At 34.5% G+C, this 16,744-nt stretch overlaps 2 protein-coding genes and 2 pseudogenes across 3 annotated transcripts; 2 read left to right on the top strand and 2 right to left on the bottom strand.

Annotated features, from left to right (window-relative positions):
• Positions 1-68: 68 nt before the first annotated feature.
• On the bottom strand, positions 69-3,552 carry LOC111308596 (caffeic acid 3-O-methyltransferase-like; annotated as a pseudogene). Its single transcript, XR_016345091.1, has 4 exons — positions 2,926-3,552; positions 1,246-1,580; positions 930-994; positions 69-486 (listed from the first exon to the last, which is right to left on the bottom strand). The product of XR_016345091.1 is annotated as a caffeic acid 3-O-methyltransferase-like (transcript).
• Positions 3,553-7,477: 3,925 nt separating this feature from the next.
• Positions 7,478-8,386, top strand: LOC111302798 (RPM1 interacting protein 13-like; annotated as a pseudogene).
• Positions 8,387-9,312: 926 nt separating this feature from the next.
• LOC111308635 (nascent polypeptide-associated complex subunit alpha-like protein 2) lies at positions 9,313-10,956 on the top strand. The gene is made up of 4 exons (XM_022907109.2): positions 9,313-9,466; positions 9,543-9,654; positions 10,249-10,367; positions 10,448-10,956. Exons 1-4 carry the CDS (start codon positions 9,383-9,385, stop codon positions 10,796-10,798), a joined length of 666 nt encoding a protein of 221 aa, XP_022762844.1. The 5' UTR covers positions 9,313-9,382; the 3' UTR covers positions 10,799-10,956.
• Positions 10,957-11,694: 738 nt separating this feature from the next.
• LOC111308578 (uncharacterized) lies at positions 11,695-16,392 on the bottom strand. The gene is made up of 5 exons (XM_022907007.2): positions 15,718-16,392; positions 13,375-14,918; positions 13,049-13,204; positions 12,744-12,921; positions 11,695-12,615 (listed from the first exon to the last, which is right to left on the bottom strand). The coding sequence occupies exons 1-5, from the start codon at positions 16,184-16,186 to the stop codon at positions 11,858-11,860; spliced, it is 3,105 nt and encodes a 1,034-aa protein (XP_022762742.2). The 5' UTR covers positions 16,187-16,392; the 3' UTR covers positions 11,695-11,857.
• Positions 16,393-16,744: the final 352 nt, after the last annotated feature.

The following is a 16,744-nucleotide window of genomic DNA, read 5'->3' as shown; positions in this document are numbered from 1 at the left end:
GGTAAGGGTACATTTATCAACATACTTATAAAATAGTATTTATTCAACACAAGGAGCATAAAATCTCATTCTTATTGTTTTCTCCGAAGCAAGAACTATGTATTCCGGAAAGCCACCTTTGAAACAATCACCAAGCTTAGAATCCAAAAGTAATAGTCAAGCATGTAACCAAGACACAAAAATTCAAACCCTTTTGAGAAACTCCATAATATAAGTGCCGAAAGCACAACACTTTACCTGGAAACCTTGAAATCCTGCACCCCTTGCCAAGGCCTCAAATTCCTTCTCAGTCCTCTCTTTTCCGCCTGGATTGTGAGCCAACATGATACAATCAATATGGACAACCAACTTTGTGGCAAGGCTAGGATCAGGGTAATCTGGAAGAATGCATTCGGCAACAATCACTTTTCCATTGTTTGGCAAAGCATCATAGCACTTCTTCAAAAATTTGGAGCAGTGTTCATCACTCCAATCGTCACATATCCACTGCACGAGGACAAACGATGGTTGATCAAGGTAATAAAATTCTTAATACATTTTTTCATCACGGTTAGTACACGGGTCAAAAGTGAAATTTTTAAAGCATTTTCCCTAATAAACAGGTTGCACACGGTTGTACTCTGCCTACTAGAAAAGAAAGTTTAGGAATTAATTTGTGGGATTTTGTTCTAAGAACTTGTTTATAGATTTCCAGATTCTTTTTGCCAACCCCTCCTAGATGAACAGGGAATGGGACAAAGAAAAATATTAAGAGGTGAATGAAACACTCCCTAAAGTTGAATCAGAGGGGAAGAAGTTGAGAGATAGTGGTGCATTCCAAATGTCATCAATTAGCTCCATTATTTCTCAGATTGTGAACTCTTAACTAAATAACAAGCCACGTAATGGGGTACGTCAAACAGAGTTTAATTTTCATGATTGAAACTCACCTTCATGAAAATGGCGTCTCCTTTTGGAACACTTACAAACATGTCTCCACCAACATGCTCCACACCTACAGCCAAAACATAGTCCAATTTCATTTCAAAATCATGATAAGAAACAATGCAGTTTTGATCACACATTGAGGAAATCAAGAAATTCATTCTATGAATATATAAATATCAGCCCACAATCTGCAATGAATGGTCAATAATTAATGGCTTACACACATTTAGCGATTCAGTTTCAAAGTGACTTCTTCAGAAATATTTAAACACCAGGATTAGTTGTTGAAAGACTAATGAAGCATGGATAATGTCATACCAGGACAAGATGGAGCATCCTCAATGACATGAGGCAAATCAAGGTTAATGCCCTTTATGGAGGGGTACTTGGAGACGATCATGTTAAGCGTGGCTTCAGTACCACCGCCAACATCAACCAGTGTTTTGAGTCCCTCAAAGCCATCGTAGGTCTCAAGAATCTTCTTCATGGTAATGGTAGAGTAATCAGACTTTCCCCTGTTGAAAACCTTGTTGAATCTAGGATCTCTGCAGTGGTAGTCAAATGCGGTCATACCATAGGCCTCGTTGAAGGGAATTCCATAGGCTTTTTTGAAGGGAATTCCACCTTCCAGCACTGCATCTTTCAAATAGTACCTGCAAACAGTCCAACATGCATAGTTCTCAGTCCAATCACATTAGTTTACTTCAGGCCATCATAACTTCATTGTTTGAAATGTTTTAACTTTTATCATTCCTATAGCAGTCAGGTTTTGGTACATCATTTGAACTATCCATTCGCATGCAAAAATACCTTAAACATTCAGCATCATTTTCAAGTCCCCTAAATTAGGAAGGGTCAAAAAGCAGCAAAAATTATTTAGACTGTTTTGAAAATTGTGGAACAGAGAACTGGTTCCCTATCGAAGGGTAGTCAATAATCATTTCTGGTTTGAGTTGAAACCAAACCTTCCTTCCAACTCACTGCTTCAACAGGGTATTTTGCTTTAATCATAAACTCATAATTATTTGTCGAGTGCATCTTAAATCTTATATTCTATAATAGTCACTTCATAATGATTAATGAGTTGTTTAATTAATGACTTGCATTGAAAAACTACTTCTTTATAAAAATTTAATAATGGTTTCTTTTTCCACCATCAGATGTACGTTGAATACTTGTTTTGTAACTTAAGTTTGACGTGGTTGATCGAGATAAAGAAAAAAAAGGTAAAAAAAGAAACTAGAACTCAATCATTCACATTTTTTCCATATGGAGGGTGAACAAACCCATTTGTCCAAGAATTAAGATGATGAAAATTCGAATATATATTCTCCTCTTAAATCTTAATTAACAGTAGCATCGTTTTCTATTGGTATATTTAAATCTAAACAAATGTTGGGTGTTACGTATGCCTTGAGAGTGCCACTTGTGACATTTTTAAGAGAAGAGGGACTCAAAGAGATAGAACCCAGATAAACAAAGGTGGACCATCCTCAATGAATGAGGACCCTAAACAAATGTTGGGTGTTAGGTATGCCTTGAGAGTCCCACTTGCAACATTTTTAAGAGAAGTGGGGCTCAAAGAGATAGAAGCCAGATAGACAAAGGTGGACCATCCTGAATGAATGAGCACCCTTACTTTTTCTTTTGCTAAATGGATGAACACCCCGACTTAGAAGCAATGAGCTGGGATTCAAACATCTCTACCCTAATGTTACTGTAACTGTTTTTTTTCTTCTTCATGTAGTTGACCTCCGTAAGTTTCACACGGTTGGATAATATCTCCTTTTAATATTAAATACTTCTTTCCTAATATGGTAAAAGTAATAGTGTGACAAGTTTAAAGTCATAATCAGATCGAAAAAGAGATTAAGCTTTCTTATTGGGGAGTAAAAGTATTAAAGAAGTGTTGGAGATTGAAAAGATTGTAACAGTGTAAGGGAAAAAAAAAGAACTCAAGTTAAAAAGAAAGAATTAAATTGAGGTTTAGCTACTTACCAGTTCTCCATAAATACCTAGTCTTGATTCATGAGACTTAGGGCGGAAAGAGTGACACCATCCTCATTCTTGGTCAGGAATTTGCAGACAGGACCAAGACCGTAGAGTCTCTCCACTTTGCCATCAGGAAGATTGCGCAAGGAACAAGTGAGGATGGAGTAACTAGCCAGGAGGCGCAAGATGCGGTCTGGCATGACAGGTGCATCAGGGTTCTTGGTGGGGAGCTGGGAAGCCACATCTTTTGGGGATAGGAAAGCACCTGGACCAGCTTTGGCCATGATCTCAAGCAGGTCAAGTTCTATGGCCGACTTGAGGACCATGGGTAGAACCAAGGAACTGGCCAGTTGCATGGCGAATAAGTTTGCTTCCTCATCGGATACTTGGGTGGAAGTCATTTGAGTTTCACCTGTTGAACCCATTGTTCTATTTTCTTTGATTGGGATATTTGAGTTTGGAAAACGTGAGACGCTGAAAAAAGAAGCAAAGACCGGTGAGTTTGAAGATATGGGCATGACAAAGAGCACGAACTGGAGTTATTGTAGACACCAGTTTTTGGGACATGAAATCGATTTCTCAACGGTTAATTTCATAGGGATTATCGGGCTTTGAAAGTGTTCGTATTTGGGTTTTGAGTTTTTGGCTCAATGAATTATTATTATTATTATTATTATTATTATTAGTATGATTTATTCATTTTTAATTTTATTCTTAATTTTATTTTTATTTTATCCTTAATTTTTATGAAAACTGAAAAAAAAAAAAGAAAATAAATAGACAATTTTGTTTTGAGATTTCAAGCGGGAATCAGGTAAAATATTTTCCAAAGGATTTAATGTATAAATGAAAAACTAAAATCATGCAGTAATGGACCATAATCAACCGTGATAAAATCTCAATATTTAAGTTTGGATTAGTTTTATTTAAACCCTAAAATTACTATTAAAAGAGATTATAAATTGAATGCTAAATCACACAAAAAAATGTGGAGAGAGGATTTTGGGTTTTTCTGCTGTTTAGACAAATCTTTTTTTTTTTTTAGTAGGATTAGTTAATCTTTTGGAGGTTTGATGAAAAATGAAATGGTTTGGAATCCTTTGAAAAATCTGAAAAAAGTGAATTTATGGGAAAATCTAAAAAAAAATTAGGTTTTTGATTGAATGTTTGAATTTACCGGTTGAATTTTTCAATCAAAATTGAATTTTTCGACTAAAATTAAATTTTTTTATCAATTTTTCGTGAGTTTTTAGAAATCGACAGTTAAGCTGAGTTTCCAATGACTAGATTTGTGTATTTTTAGAAAGAAGTGAGAGTAAAAAAAGCTAGAGAGAGAGGGTCTGAAGCAGATTGGAGGAAAACTTAGAAATTGGACTTTTATATCCATCCAAAATGACGTCGATTTGAAAAAGCTTTAACTCGTGTTCAACTTGTGGAGATCCGTGCATGACCCACTTTCAAATCTGACTCGTTTTGCAAGTTTTTCTTTTTTTTTCAATTTATTTTTTGTTTACATTTTCATTTATTTTATTTATTTAGAATTTTTTTTATTATTATCATTATTTTTATTTTTTTTACTTTATTTATTTTTTAAATACCTTCATGAATTTCATTTTATTTTAAAAAATAAATAATATTTTTAAAATAAATTCATGAATTCTATCAAACTATTGAAAAAATTTTCATGAATTTAAATTTTTTATGAATTCTATCAAACTATTGGAAAACTTCATAAATCAATTGTTATTAGAAAAAAATTATTACTAATAAAATATTTTGTTTTAATCCTACTAAACTATTAGAGGATTGGCATCTTAGATTAAGTTTTACCAAACAATTGAAAAAATTAATACAATTTCTAAAAAATAAATTTACAAAGAAATCACATCAAACTATTTAGAGATCTGCATCAAAGTGAATTTTACCAAATTATTGAAAGATTTTTCTAATTATTCTCCTAAATAAAATATATTAATGAACCTGATGATGAAGCTTCTTCAGAGTGGAATACTATGTTTCATGAATACTTCTGAAATAAGAAAACTATCTTAAATTTCTACTAAACTATTGAAAAAAATTTAGGATTAGTTTCAAATAATTAAATGATTTAGTAAAATTATAAGAATACTTTAAGGCTTGGATAATTTGAAATCAAATTAGTACCATCATTTGGATAGACGTTGTGAGGGTATTATAACCACATGCATAACTGCACTCATGAACCTAAAATCTGATTTCGTTGGCTAGAATCTATTATTTAAATATACTTAAGTCAATCTTAAAACTCTTCTTTAAATGGGACAGATTTTATCAGGTGATAAATCAAACTTAAACAAGAAATATTATTGGCGACTCTTTTAATCTATATCTAACGTTGGGTCTATGAATCTATACATTATGATAGTTTGATGACTCCACTGAAAATGTAAGAGAGTCAGGCTAGTAAATGATTTCTTGTTATCCAAGCATGACCTAATAAATTGAGATTTTGTCTTTCTTTTTCTTTGTTTGTATTTTGTTTTATTTATTTATTTATTCATTTTAATATATCTATAATTTATATATATATATATATATAACATGAGCTTTACATCTAAGTTTTGTCTCTTATGAAAGAGTAAAATACATATGCCTTCATGAAATTTTATGTCTCCACATAGGTTAGCAAAATGTTCCCACTCAAATTAAACTCTTTTTGCTTATAGTCTATAATAAGCAATAATTAAGATGCCTTACTAGTCTATGATTGATGATGATGTAAGAAACAATTTATGAACTTTTTAGAAATGACCCAAGCTACAAATAGTTAACCTTATAAGCTTAACACATAAGTAGACTTGAGGAAAGCTTAGAAATTGGGCTTTTATACCCATTTAGAAAGATGCCATTTTGAAAATACTTTAACCCACGTTCGACCCATAGAGATTCATGCGTGACTCGCTTTCAGGTCTGACCTATTTCGTAGATTTTTTTTTTACATTTATTATTATTATTATTTTACTTTTTTTATTTTTTAAATATCTTCATGAATTTCATTTTATTTTAAAAAAAACCAAAGAATGTTTCTAAAATAAATTCATGAATCCTATTAAACTATTGGAGGTTTTTCATAAATTTAAATTTTTTATGAATTCTACCAAACTATTGGAGAACTTCATAAATCAATTGTTATTAGAAAAAAATTATTACCAATAAAATTTTTATTTTAATTCTACCAAACTATTGGAGGATTAGCATTTTAGATTAAATCTTATTAAACTATTAGAATATTTAATACATTTTTTAAAAAATAAATTTACAATAAAATCTTATCAAATTATTGAGAAACCTATATTAAAGTAAATCTTGCTAAATTATTGACAGATTTTACTAATTATTTTTTTAAATAAAATATATTAATGAATCTGACGACGGAGCTTCTTCAGAGTGAGAAATTAGTCTTCTGAATACTTATGATACGAAAAAATTATTTTAAATTGCTATCAAACTTGGAGCAAAATTAGAATTAATTTTTAATAATTAAATGATTTGATAAAATTATAAGAATATTTTAAAGCTTAAATAATTTAAAATCAAACTTATACCATCCTTCAGATGGACACTATAAAAATGCTATAACCTTTTTCATGTATAACTACACTCTCAAACTTAAAATTTAATTTCGTGAGTTAAAATTTACTATTTAAAGATACCTAAATTAATATTAGAACTATTCTTTAAATGTAATAGATTCTATTAAATAATCAATCGTATTTAAATAAAAAAATTAATGATAATTCTTTTAATCTATATCTAACATTGAATTCATAAATCTATATATTACGACAATTATATAAGATGATTTGTCTCTGCCCCTTTCCTCTTAGTCCTATTTCCTTTGCACAAGCCCCTCTCCCCCAGCCCCTCCTCCCCCCCCCCCCCCCCCCCCCCCAAAAAAAAAAAATTGACCCCATACCACGGTACATCCCTCCCTCTCTCCTAGTTTTATGAAAACCACTTTCCACCAATATTTCTTGTTTTTTTTTTTTCTTTGATAGGGTATAAGTATGTATTCAATGCTAATTTCCCATTTCACAGCACCCATGATCTTCAGAAAATCTATGAAACTCCTATAATACACAACTATATTATCTATAATTGTTTAATATAATTAATTATAATTAAATAATATAAATTTATAAAAAATTAATGTAGAACTTATATTTTAAAATGATAAATTTTTATATTATTTTATATTATAATTAATTAATTATAAAATTATAATAAAAATTTTTACGAGTAAAATGCTTCCTATAATATAATACTAAAGTTTTTTAGGGGAATCAATCATAGGGGATATTAATTTCAATAATAATTTATAGGGTGAAATTTGATGGATGCTAGTCAAAGCTGGGAAGTGCATAGCCATACATGAAGATTAAAATGAATATGTATCTACTCTATAGGTCATGATTGAGATCTAACTCCTTTTAGAAGCAATCTGGAAATAATGGTATAAATATATTTGTTGATGCTAGTCCCTTGAGGACCCATATTTTTTCTGAAAAAAACCGTGGACATGAAGAGCATTGAGGAGACAGAGGATTGCTTTATTCTTGATTTGAACCCTTTTGATTCTATTGACATTGCCAAGCTCTCCATCACCATCACCAATGACGACGATGATGTTGATCTCTCTGTCCTCGCTGAGAAGGGCCAGGTTTTTCTTAATTTCTTTTGTTATATATATATATATATATATATATATGTTGTTCTTTAAACGCAATTCTTGCAAACATGCTTTGAGTTGCTAAGGAAATTTGCACTTATTATAGAGTAAAATGGGTGTGTGGGTTGATGATGGTTAGGTGGCTTGTAGAGATTATCCACATTCAAGGCATCTTTATCTGCAATTTCCCTTTGATACTACACCTCATGATAGACATTGTGACCTGGTAGGTAAAAACACTCTTTTACCTTTTAATGTTGGGCTAACTTGTTTATGGAGCATTGTCATTTAGTTTAATAATTCTAATAATTTGGTTTATTCGATGCAGTTTTAATGTTATGTTTGTGATTCAGCTGTTCCATGTGAGTATTGGTTGGCACATTGTCATGCTTCAGAGCATTGTGAGGAATGGAAGTCTCAAAGGCATGTGTCTGTGAGGATACGGAAAGCTGGGCCTCGGAAATTATGAATAAGCTCCTCCATCAATTCTATGCCTGGGTTCCTCCAACATACAGTCTTCTGTTAATGTTATGTTGCAGTTCATGCTACATACTGGAAGAAAAGTGAATTGTTTTGCCATCACTTGGTCAAACTCATTCTCGGAGTTTGGTATGGACGCTAGAAATAGGCTTCTAAACTGTCATGAAAGCCAATGTCTAAACTCTAAACATGTGTACTAGTTTAGGTGCGTGGTTTAACATGTTATATTTTGTAAGGGCAGATAGAATCATTGTGGTCTTAGAGCAAAGGCTGCATTAAGCTCGAAAGCAGGTTCTGTCTGCCTGGGTTTATTTTCTGCTATATGCATACGAAACCAGGGAAATGTCGAAAGAAGTTGATTGAATTATACCTATCGACCAAGAGGTCTGGTTACACTTCTACAGAAGTTCTTTCCGAAGAGATCCTTTCAAATTAAAAACCAGGTGTTTTATATTCTTGAACACTTTGACAGGCAGTTGGCAAATGCTAGCTTTAATGTTTTCTCTCTTGGGGAAATTCTTTGTCCCTTTGAAGTTTGGAGCAATTCAAGTGAAAAGGACACGATAACCAATGCCCTCGAGATGATGTAGCACCATTACTCTAGACTCCTAACATGGTGCTCCATCTTTACAAGAGGTCATTTTAGTTCATAGTCCTCTCTCTTTCTTATGGCTAAAGAAGTATAACAATGGACTGACTAATCATTATTGAATCATTTAGTACGAGATTTGATTCATCCTCTTATATTCTTTTATTTATCCGGTTAACTCCACAAACTGAAATAGCTAAAATTGTTAGATTTAACAATGCTATGATATAAAAACATAACATAAAAACAATATTAAAAAATATAAAAATGATATGATTTAAAATTTTAACAAATATTATTTATGAATTTGATAAAAATAAAAAATATATTTTATGTTTAATATGTCAACATAAATTATAACATATTAATTTTTATATTATATATATGTTTGATACAAAATAATTATCACATAAATGCACAAATAGCCACATCAATTGTCACTGTCCGAACTACAAAGGCATTTCCAAGAGGAGGCCTGAGGCTTGATATTTTATTGTGGGTTGGGCCTCAGACGTCATAGGTAGCAAAGGGTCCCTAAAACTGGCCTGAAGGGAAGCCCAATAAAGGAGAAGCCCTTATCATAAGAAATAAATCCCCACAGAAGGTTAAAGCCGCTGCCCTCTGGAGTGTAGACGCTCCCGAGTCTCAGATAATTATTTTCTAAACCCTATCTAACGAAAATAAGCATGTCGCCAGCTCCTGTGGTTGAAGCCGCTCAGCCTCAGACTGAGCAGGTTCCTTCTATTGAGGAACCCAAGAAGCAGCCTCAGGTTCCCCCTCTTCATTTCACTTCTTTTATTCTTTTTCTTTTTAAAGAAAAACGTGTTAGCATGGTAGCATTTGCAGAGCGAGGAGGAGGCTGTGGTTGAGGACGTCAAGGAAGATGAGAAAGAAGATGACGAGGACGATGAGGATGAGGATGATGATGAGGATGATGATAAGGAAGATGGTGCCCAAGGTTTCTCTCTTTTATTTTTCTTTTCCCCACTTAACTCGTTAATTGATTCTCTTCGTTTTTCTTTTCTTTTCTTTGGTTCGATCGTATAGTTGATTTCAAAACACTTTTTGGTTTTTTACTTTTTTCCTTAAAATTGCATGGATAAAAGTCTCTGTAATTGCATTTTCTCCAACTTTTCTTTATCTTGGAAACTGCAAATTTGTAATATTTTTTGATCTGTTGGTTTCTGCTTACTGGCTCCCAACTACCACATCCTCTAGAATTGGATTTCATTGTAGGATCTCCTGCATAGTTTGCCACTCAGAGTCCTTAGAATTAGAAGAAGTCTTCTGGTTCATGCAACATTGTTAGCTTTGAGTAGCTGAAATCACTTGTTAGCATGCAATTACTTGCAATGTACTATTTTGTAGATATCTGATTTGGTAGTTACTTTGAATGTCAGCATTTCTGTGTTTGATGGTGTTATATCTTTGGCTATTAGGCTACATGTACTTGGTGCTATTTCTGAAGTTTTTAGCTAATTGTCTTATCCAAAGTTAATTGTGTGCAAATTTCTACAAATCCCTTATAGTTTACTTGGAATATTGGTTGCAGGTGCTAATGGAAGTTCAAAACAAAGCAGAAGTGAAAAGAAGAGTCGGAAGGCGATGTTGAAGCTGGGCATGAAACCTGTTAGTGGTGTAAGCAGGGTCACCATAAAGAGAACCAAGAATGTATGAATTGTCTGATTTTCTTTTCAACCTGTTGAGCTACCTGATGAATGGTAATATAACCGAGTTTCTCTTGGATTCAGGTACTATTTTTCATCTCAAAACCTGATGTCTTCAAGAGCCCAAATTCTGAGACCTATGTCATTTTTGGTGAGGCTAAGATAGAGGATTTGAGCTCTCAGCTACAGACACAAGCTGCCCAGCAGTTCAGGATGCCAGACATGGGATCTATGATGGCAAAGTCAGACACCTCTGCTGCAGCTGCTGGAGCACCAGCTGATGAGGAAGAGGAAGAAATTGATGAGACTGGGGTAGAGCCTAGGGACATTGACTTGGTCATGACACAGGCTGGAGTATCGAGGAGCAAAGCTGTCAAGGCTCTCAAAACTCACGGTGGGGACATTGTTAGTGCTATTATGGAGCTTACCACTTAGGTGGTCACTGTTGCCTTATCTTGCGCTCTCGCATTCTGTCAATGAGTTCTTGGAACTATTATCAACATTATAGTTGCTGCAGTTGAGCTAGCTTACCATCTATCGGGTGGCTAGATTATCCTTATATTTTTATCAAAATTTAGACAATTTTCTCACAACTCATTATCAGCGTACCTGTGACTGATTGCTGGAATTTATGCAACTTATAGCAGTTCAGGATACCCTTTTCTATAGAAATGGTTTTATTGTAAAACTTTAGAGGAGCTCAAAAGCACCAATAATTCCGAATTAGTCGAAAGAATTTCAGGTGGTAAAATAGATTCTTACCAAAATAGTAATAATTAGTATTCTCAAAGGAATCCTCTTAAGTGAACTAATCCAATGTTGTCTATGAAAAGTTCATGCAGGTTCAATTGATGCCTCCTTAAGGAAAAATTCAGTTCAATAAAGGAAATGTTACGAGATACCTTGTATGGTTGGATTTCCACTTGATATTGAATGCAAGAAAATCCAATAAAAGCTGTTATTCTATTAGTACATATCTTCTTTATAGCTTTCGGATGTGCATACGTAAGAAATGATCAGATGAAATGGTAATTTATTATTTGATATTAAGAAACTCTTGCTTGAGTATGCAGAGTTTGCAGTTCTAATATTTGCGTGTCTAGTGTAAAAGCCTTGTAAATCAAAGAAAGGATCAAATTTCCAAAGGTTCTAAGTTTCACTACATTTTTTCAATTAACTTAAAATGTTAGTGTTAGATAGATGCATCAAATATGGGATTTTCTGAATCCGAAAGTCATTATCATGAACGGTGGACAAAGCACGCATACATGTATATCCAGAACAGCGAGAAGAACTGAGAGGGTTACCCAAATCAAACAAGAAAAGAAAGATACATAAAAAGGTTTATTCAAAATAAGTTTTAGCAGTTTTTTACAAGGCTGAAGAGCAGTCATGTTCTGAGCAACTCACAGTAGTGTTCCACATACTTTATACAGATATTCAAGGGAAACGAGATATTATTCACCATAGGATAATAGTATCGACCAAATTCAGTCAACCGTTCTGTCCTGAAAGCTCCTCTTTCAACACATGTTCCCAGTCAGAAGAACAGCTGTCATAGCAACCTGCAGAGAGTTGATCAAGCCTGGTGCCACCAGGAGACTGCATCGTGGAGTCATGCACGACACATAGATGAAAATCCTTCACAACTAACCGTTGTCCATCATGGTTGGCCACTTGATGCAGTGAAACAGATTCCACATTAACACCTGAAATTCCATTCTCTGCTGCGTCTTTATCAATGGGTATTTTCTTTCTCTTTCCTGCAAATCCAAGATCAACAACCTCTGGTGGTTGTTTTCTTTCCATTTTAATGGAATCCAAATCATCAATGCCTCGATTTTTCAGGATATGGAACCTAGCCATGACAGAGGTTTCAACATCATCTGTATGACAGGCTGTTCCTAGTACAGGGGAGTCTTGGGATGGCAGGCCTGGGATTGAGCTATCCTTTACTTCAGTTGCCAATTCATCAACCTCATCCAAATCCAAAGAAAGCTTTGAGCTGCAGAGTTCATCCACATCTCTACTATGAACAGAATTTGAATTGTTAAGCCGGTGCTTTAGTACATGAAATCTGGCTGTGACATCATCAACATGGTTACTGGAGCTTTTGACAGGAGAATTTTGGTTATAAACAGCAGGGGTTGGTCCACTCTCAGCTACTGCTGCTAATTTCTTATTGGTGTTCACTTCAGCAGACAATTTAGGTCTTGATATTTTGTCCTCATTTGGTGTGCCTTCTAACAAATCTAAAGCAAAACAACACGTCCTTTAATCAGATAGCCAAAATGAAAGAGTCAAGGATTTTTAGCAGAAATTTCTAAAGCTTCTATTATGAACAAGACATGATCCAAGGAGTGTACAGAAAATTTTTAACCTTTTTCTGAGTCCAATTTGCATTTTTCCATTTCAATCTTCATGTTATTAAAGCGAGCCATGTAATTGATAGAACATAAAGCAGCTTCTGCCTCAAGCCATAGATTCTTATACAAGAGAACTTGTGGGTGTGCCTCTTCCTTCTCGTGAAAATTCTCAATGAGAACCGTCTTTATAGCCTGCAACTCATCGACCAAGAGAGAGAATATAAGTGTGCTTTCAATTTTCATCTCTACCCCAGAAAGAAGACAAAATGATGAAACATTATCTATCACAGTACAGATAAAAAATTAAATAAGCAAATACCTGGGTCATCTTATCATTTTTTACTTTTAAGTCTGTGCCACTGTTGACGAAATCAGAATATATCTCATCTTTCTTACCAGAATGCTTCCTTTTCTCCTGTACATGCTGGCTCAGAACATCAATAGCTTCCACCTCGGCCCTTCCCATGCTTGTGCCCTGAGAAGAAGATTTACAGCTCAGTAATCAACCGAAAAAGCATTTCATGAAAGAATTCAGAAGAAATATGCATAATAGCAATGAGAAACACAATTTAGCATTTCAAATTTCCTACAGTTAATTACACATCAATTAGACAAGACAAAGAAAATAAAAACAGGGAAGCATACCTCAGGAAGCTCACTCAAAAATGATTCTTGTCCAATATTTTTTGACATGCATGTATTAATGTTGTTGATTACTTTCTCAAGGGACTTGAGATCTTGTTCCTTTAATTCACACATCTCACTGCAGCAGTGATATAGAAGCAATTCTGACAGGTTATGCATTGCATCTACTAGAACACTGATGCTGCTATTTGAAACTGGTTCTTTGCCAAAGAATTTAGAATACTTAGCCGAAACATCTTCTACAGAGGATGGCGAACATGAGAGATCTTTTACCACATGGCATGACATATTTGATGAACCACAGCCTGCAGAGACATCATTTATCTTCTCGAGATCTGCGACACCAGTCTCAGATGTATGCAAATTTTTAGAAGCCAATCTACCTTCGGCAAGACTTTGTTGAATGGAGAAAGATGCCTTCTCAACCTCATTCATTGAATGGTTGAATAAGACATAATCTTTCTTCCGTTCACTTGCATCATCAGAGAATTTGATCTCACAGGCAGGACTTGTTTTTTTGTTATAGGATCCTGCTTTCGTAGCATCATCAGGTTGATGTATTATAAATGACGGGATAGAGACTGAAGACAATTTCAGGGAAGAGACTGAACCATCTTCCACATCCCCATTTTCATCAGTCATCAAAATTTCACCTGGTTTTCCTGAAGGAAGTTTAACCACGTTAGCAGTATGCCCAGGGATAAATTTAAGTGCTTGACCATTTGAAACATCACATGCTTCAATTTTCTTTACAACCTGCACAGCAACAGTCTCAGAAGATCCAAATGGGGAGTTATTAGAAGCTGGAGCTCCTTTCCAGCAAGGTGAGTCAACAGGAGGGTTGTAATGATCTAAACTCTCTAAAGTATTCTCCACAGCAATGACTGTTTCATTATTATCAAGAGCCAAACTGAAATTATTTGGATTCATATGAGAAAAATTAACTCCAGATTTTTCTCTGAACAAATTATCAGAGGCATCATTAGAGGCCATATTTGTTGCTGACTTTTTTTCAGTCCTTGTTGAAAATGATTCACCAGACAAATAACAATTTCCATGAAGGTGAAAGCTGAGTAGACTAGGGTCAAACTTATTTTTTCTACCAAAGTTCAAATAATGAGGTTCCTTCACATTAGACGGATTGATCCCAGTCAAATTTATATCAGTTCCATTGATGCCAGCTGAAGGTCTAATAACAATCCCAGGTGAAGATTTCATGGCAGGTATACTATCACTTGGTGTACTACCATGCTCTCTCACAGGTTTCTCATATGGAGTGCTGAATGTGACTTGATTGTTCTTGAAATTTACTAGATTTAAGGGAGGTACCTGCAGATTGGTTTCAGGAAGTGCTGAACTGGACCCAATAACTGATGTCTTCAAGTAATCCACAGGCATGAATGAGAGATTTTGCCCCAGGACATTGTTGTTATCTAGCTTTTCTATACTAGTAGGCCCCACTTGCTTTTCCCTGCCTAATGAATAAATATTATGTGAAGTTTCTTCAGATATCTTTAGGCTTTTGGAGGGAAGAGATCCTGCAACTAGAGACAAAAAAAGAAAAATGGGTTACATAACATCCCACCTGACCTTTCTTTATCATTATCCTCTAGTTCCCTCTTTCCCTCATACTGCTCTTCCCAAAAAATGACTTTTACAACCCAAAGTATGTAGGGATAGAAACTGATGTCGAGAAAGAAAGAGTGAAGAAGCATTTTCGTACAATTTTTGTGACATAGCAAAATGATAACAGGAATCAAATTTGCAACCCAGCAAAGTGGTTAGCACTCCTTTTTTTTTACTAATAGTGCAGTGTGAGAGAATAAAGACATTACAAATTTTTGAATGCATAAGTCTTAGGTTCTCGGGAAAAATGATTGAGTTAGCCATCCAAGCTTTCAAGTGCATGTAAGAGGATGATCAATAAAAATAACGAACAATATATGAATGAAAGGAAAATTGAACAGTCATGCCAGCCGACAGAACCCTATATCTAACATATTAATATATTTAAGTTTTAACAACAAGAAGGCATAATTCCAGCGTCTCACTTAGACGATGGCCTCGGCGAACTTATAAATGCGCAAGTAATCGTTAACTCATAAAAATTGCGGACAAGATATGATCAGTCACCAAGTGCTTAAAGCGGGGAGGGGGCAGAGGGAATACCTGATTGATTTTTTTTTTTCATACGCACACAGTTCATTTGATCACTGAAATTTTGCACTAGACAAGACAAAAAAGTAAACTAATGGAAATGCAAGAACCATGTAGAGAGCATAGACAAATATAATGGGAACAAATGTAAAGCGTAAGAAAGCATAGGAAAACAGGAAAACTTACCCAGGTTGATATGATCCGTGTAAATGGAAGGAGGAGCCATGTTTGTCTCCTTTGAATAAAAACTCCCATCAAGCTGAGCCGGCTTCCCTTTCTCCCGATCCCACAAGCCACCACCCCATTGAGCCGTATGGTCCAGGCCAGACAAGCTCTGCTCATTGAAAGTTGGCACATGAAGGGGAGGTGAGACATAGGAAGGGTAATAGGTTTTGGGTTCAAAAAGATCCACATTTTGGTTATAGGAAGGAGTGGTAATTGGGTCCAAATCCAACTGAGGGAGTTGAGCAGGTTGGGGTGAACTAAAAGTGTATGGATTAGTATCAAGCCAATTCAAGGGTTCACCCAAATCAACAAGTGGGGTAGCTGCAGGTTTTGGGATGGATCGGTCCACGGTGAAAGGAGGAGCTAAAGCTGATAAATTTGAAGATCCTCCTCCATGACCGTTCCCACCATAAGACCCATATCCTATCATCGTTTTTTATGCCAGAAACTCAAAACTTAGTGCACCTAATCGAAAACCCAGAACAGAAAAACTTCAACTTTTGCAAGAACCGACACCAGCTTTTTCAGTTTTCAGACAAAGCACAATTTTGGCATCAAACTTTGCATGAATAAGAGAAGAATTGAAGGCAAAGACCCAATTTTTAGAAGTGAGAATTAATTGGCATCGCCATCCTCTCAGTACCTCACTTTGAGCGTTGAAAGTATAGAGTCAGGTGTTGCAAGAGTCTTTCTTTTTTGGGACTATTGTATCTAATCCTTCAAGTTTACATTAATTTTTAAATAGCCCCTAAATTTTTACAAAATGATTTCTGAATCCTTTTCTACTTTTTGATTTCTGATTTATTAATGACGGAAATTTATTGCCAATCACATTGTGATCAAAGTCAAAACTTTAAAAGGAATAAACATAGTAGGTACCAGTGATAGATTATACTCTTTTCGCCATTATTGTGCATTGATTTTCATAAAATTGAAAAATAAATTTTAATATATTTAATATATTTAATATTAAAATTTAATTTTTTTA

This window comes from Durio zibethinus, chromosome 9 (assembly GCF_047325235.1).
Source record: "Durio zibethinus cultivar Kanyao isolate XHJ-2024 chromosome 9, ASM4732523v1, whole genome shotgun sequence".
Taxonomy (NCBI): Eukaryota; Viridiplantae; Streptophyta; class Magnoliopsida; order Malvales; family Malvaceae; genus Durio; species Durio zibethinus.
The sequence above is the reverse complement of the archived record's forward strand: the minus strand, read 5'-3'. Positions and strand labels throughout refer to the sequence as shown.

Excerpts from the sequence above, each read along its gene's own strand:
- LOC111308635 (XM_022907109.2), top strand. The coding sequence starts at position 9,383 with ATGTCGCCAGCTCCTGTGGTTGAAGCCGCTCAGCCTCAGACTGAGCAG. Across the intron at positions 9,467-9,542 it reads AACCCAAGAAGCAGCCTCAG|AGCGAGGAGGAGGCTGTGGT; the intron begins GTTCCCCCTCTT and ends TAGCATTTGCAG. Across the intron at positions 9,655-10,248 it reads TAAGGAAGATGGTGCCCAAG|GTGCTAATGGAAGTTCAAAA; the intron begins GTTTCTCTCTTT and ends TATTGGTTGCAG.
- LOC111308578 (XM_022907007.2), bottom strand. The coding sequence starts at position 16,186 with ATGATAGGATATGGGTCTTATGGTGGGAACGGTCATGGAGGAGGATCT. Across the intron at positions 13,205-13,374 it reads TTTTGAGTGAGCTTCCTGAG|GGCACAAGCATGGGAAGGGC; the intron begins GTATGCTTCCCT and ends TCTTCTTCTCAG. Across the intron at positions 12,922-13,048 it reads AAAATGATAAGATGACCCAG|GCTATAAAGACGGTTCTCAT; the intron begins GTATTTGCTTAT and ends GATGAGTTGCAG.